Below are 3,816 nucleotides of genomic sequence, written 5' to 3'. Positions count from 1 at the left end.
CAAGGTGTGCTGTATCCTGTAACTTGCTATCCTCATAGAAATATGAATGATGACATGCAGTTTAAATTGATAAACCCCAAAAAAAAGGGTTTGTGCGTTCTAGAGAGCTTCAATGTTTGATTGCTGTCCAGTGTTGTTAGGTTAAACAAATGAAAAATCTCATAGATGCACAATGAGCTGCTTAACAACCCCATATGGGAGTTTTGTTGGATATGAAGTAATTTACGGCTCATGTGGTTGCTTTTAGTAGAAAATATGTTTTAGAAAATGACGATTTTATTTCATTAATGTTTGTTGAAATTGAAATCATCATATTTGAAAGATTTTAAAGTTAATTGGTGAATTAAATCAATATTGATTTCTTCTTCCAACTAAGTGCTAGAATATAATAAACCCATGTTTTTCAAAGTGCATTTTCTAACTTCAAGCGTATGGATGTTCCCTTGGATATAAAAGCAAACACTACAAAGGGTTTCGTAGAAGTTGAATGTGGTATTGAATTTATTGTTTATTTAGCAATTGAAGTCCCTAATACGCACATGACACCATACGTGCACATAGAATTGGTTAAACTTATGGAAAATTAATGAAAATTTCAGAATAATTCATTTCTGTTAAAGCCAATCTCTCCTGAAAATTGTTATTCCAACATTTTCTCAATTGTCTGAATCTCTTGGAAAGTGCAGGTAGAAGAAAAACTTGAAGCTGGGCAAGGAAAATCAGTTTATCGTCGTTTATTTTCCAGATTTTGCACTCCTATTTTCCTAGAGGTAGTTTTATAAAATGCAAAGTTCCTCTCTTTTTTTTGTCGTTACAAAGACCATATTGCAAATTAGAATCATTGGAAAATTCGTTTTTGCCATTCTTTGGGAATATGTGACTATTCTGTACTCTGTAAGCCTGCCATTTCTTTATGCTGACATCTCAAATATTATTCTATCAATCCTTGAAAAGGCATTTATGATGACATTCAGGAAAATGTTCTAAAAGATTTTTTTTTTTTTTTTCTGTTTATGCAGTCTTTCATTTTGACTTTTTTAGCTGAATGGGGGGATCGCAGCCAGATAACCACAATTGCTGTAAGATATCATTTCCTACTAATCTTTTTCCGAGCTTGTGAATGCTTGTGCTATTATTACATCTGGCCTTTTTATGCTACTAATTTGGCATATTTTTTCCGTCTTTCCAATTTTCCTCTTTTTTTCCTTTGATTTGACTACAAAGGGAGTTGATGAAAAACTTGAATTATTGAGGTCTATCTTAGAGTAAAAGGTTTTCGTTTGAGTAGATCTAAAATTGAGTACATGGAGTATAATTTTAGTAGTAATAAATCTAATGGTTGGATTGTGACATGGGGTGATTAGGTCATTTAAAAGATATATTTTAGATATCTTGGGTCGATTGTTAAGTTGGATGTTTGAAGTGAAAGAATGCATTGAGCCTATTGTGTGATAGAAATGCACCCTTCAAATTTAAGAATAAATTTATAAGATTGCGGTGAGGCCTGCAATACTTTATGGCACAATGCTAGCCATTAAACGAGAAGCATATAAAAATTAAGTTGTTGCAAATATGAGTATGCTTAGGTGGATGAGTGGCTTTACACAAGTCGTGAAATGAGCATATACATGAAAAGATTGGAGTAGCTCTAGTGATAGATAATATTAGAGAGAGATGTCTTAGATGATTTGGTCACACAGAACGTCGACCTTCCGATGATGACTCGTTAAGAGAGTAGATGTATTAAATCTGGTCTATATTAAGAAAGATAGAGGTACCTAAAAGAACTTGGTTATGAAGTATTAAAAATTAATATTTTATAGATTTTAATGAGATTTTGACTTCTAATTGAACACAATGGCAAAATAAGATTCATTTAGCTGACTCCACATAGTAGGATAGAAGCTCATTGTTGTTGTCGTCGTCATCTTCTTTTTATATGTTATTTATCTACTCTGTTTGTTGGATCTAGTAGCGGACAGCTACCTAAACTATTAAATGATCACCTTTCATCCAGAGAAATAATTTTTTTTTAATGTTTCTAATAATTTGGGAAAGTATCTTTTGTGGTGGAAGGCTTCTTAATATTTATGAAATAAGTTTTAATAGAGTCGACTTGAGCCAAGTAACCTGTGCTAGTTTGTGTTCATTGGAAAACTTATTTGTGTTCTGATGGAACTCTGTTGAAGCTTGAACTTGACTTCAGTTGCTAGTCTTGGTCCTTGTATATTTTCTTTTTAAAAAAAAAAAAAAAAAAATTTAAGCTGGGATTAACTATATATGTTACGTGCAATTAGTTTTAAGAGATGTGCTGAGCCAAGCACTGACATTTTTAAGCTTGTTTATTTCTTTTTCTTAGGGAGCGCTTGTGAATCTTGAACGTGATGAGTTCTAAAATTTTATTTAAATTTATTTATTTACCTTCTTTAGTCAAACATCATATATTGAGTCCAACTATTATGCTTGTATTTTAACATTTATAAAAGAATTACACAATTCACCTATTATGTTGGTGCTTTTTTATATACTTCAAAGTTCAAATATTTGCAAAAACAAAAATTAAAAAAAAAATTTAAATAGAGGTATATTGCTACGCGTGCATCAACTTTATGCATAAATGCAACCGCCATGTATAAATTTGACTAGAGCAACTTTAAGTAAGCGACTATATTAGCTATTAAAAAGCATTAAATGATTTCTTTATTGAATTATTGTCATCTAATTATTTGTTGAACCATTGAGGAGAATATTCATGAATATAAATAAATACTCCGCGGGCAATTTCTAGGCTTATTCCTGTGTAGATATTGAGCTTCATGACTTATGTTTATACTATTTTATTTTATTTTCCAGTTAGTTGAATAATAAAGTGTTAATGAGCCTTCAATAAATAAATATTGAACCTGAAAGTTCATAGCTCGTATCATCTGACCTGGTGATGCTGTGTCATGATAATTTGCAGTGGTTATCTATTAGTTCTTACCCATATTGATTTAATTCTATTGCGCCTATTATTAATTTGAAGTGCATATTTCATGTAGCTGGCTACTCATAAGAATGCTGCTGGAGTAGCCGTGGGAGCTATATTAGGGCACACGATATGTACATCAGTTGCAGTGCTGGGAGGGAGCATGCTGGCATCCAAGATCTCCCAGCGAACCGTTGCTACAATTGGAGGCCTGCTTTTCCTCGGATTTTCCTTGTCTTCATTCTTCTACCCTCCATTGTGATTTACATTATATTATGGAAATCTTACTGATTATTATTCACACTCCTAAGGTTTTGCTTGCTGCTGTTTTATTTTCTTTTTAGTTTCTCCGTTGGCTATGCAGTTAAGCTCTAATATTTCTGATGTTACATTTTTTTTCCCCTTAATTTATGGTCCTCTTGCTTCAGATAGATCATTTGTCTCTTCCAGTAAGCTCGTAGAGTATTTTTTCGGTAAATATCAAAATTGTTAAAATTACATCAGACATTGAGAGGAAAGTTTTAATAGTTCTACCAGAATTTAATCTGATAAAATTTTAAATTACCAGAATTTAATCTGATAAAATTTTAAATTATTTAAATAAAATTTAAATAATAAAATAATTATACAATTATATAGTTTTGGTATTTAATTATAAATAGCTTGTGCATAATAGTTTTTTTATAATTTTAAATTTAAATATGATTTTTAATATTATAAACTTATGTTATATATTTAGATATAATTTGTACAAATAAATTGTATAACAATTTTATATTTCAAAATTATATATATATACAAAGTAATTGGTTATAATATATAGTTAAAATTTTAATAAAAAGTAAATA

General features: G+C 30.4%; 1 protein-coding gene across 1 annotated transcript; it reads left to right on the top strand.

Moving 5' to 3' along the window:
* The first annotated feature begins 431 nt into the window (after positions 1-431).
* LOC110098799 (GDT1-like protein 4) lies at positions 432-3,399 on the top strand. The gene is made up of 4 exons (XM_028697902.1): positions 432-566; positions 687-770; positions 1,020-1,079; positions 3,042-3,399. The coding sequence occupies exons 1-4, from the start codon at positions 432-434 to the stop codon at positions 3,228-3,230; spliced, it is 468 nt and encodes a 155-aa protein (XP_028553735.1). The 3' UTR covers positions 3,231-3,399.
* Positions 3,400-3,816: the final 417 nt, after the last annotated feature.

The sequence above is a fragment of the Dendrobium catenatum genome, unplaced genomic scaffold (assembly GCF_001605985.2).
Source record: "Dendrobium catenatum unplaced genomic scaffold, ASM160598v2 fragScaff_scaffold_1021, whole genome shotgun sequence".
Classification (NCBI taxonomy): Eukaryota; Viridiplantae; Streptophyta; class Magnoliopsida; order Asparagales; family Orchidaceae; genus Dendrobium; species Dendrobium catenatum.
This window is presented reverse-complemented; position numbering and strand designations above follow the sequence as displayed.

Excerpts from the sequence above, each read along its gene's own strand:
- LOC110098799 (XM_028697902.1), top strand. The coding sequence starts at position 432 with ATGGATGTTCCCTTGGATATAAAAGCAAACACTACAAAGGGTTTCGTA. Across the intron at positions 567-686 it reads CATACGTGCACATAGAATTG|GTAGAAGAAAAACTTGAAGC; the intron begins GTTAAACTTATG and ends TGGAAAGTGCAG. Across the intron at positions 1,080-3,041 it reads GCCAGATAACCACAATTGCT|CTGGCTACTCATAAGAATGC; the intron begins GTAAGATATCAT and ends TATTTCATGTAG.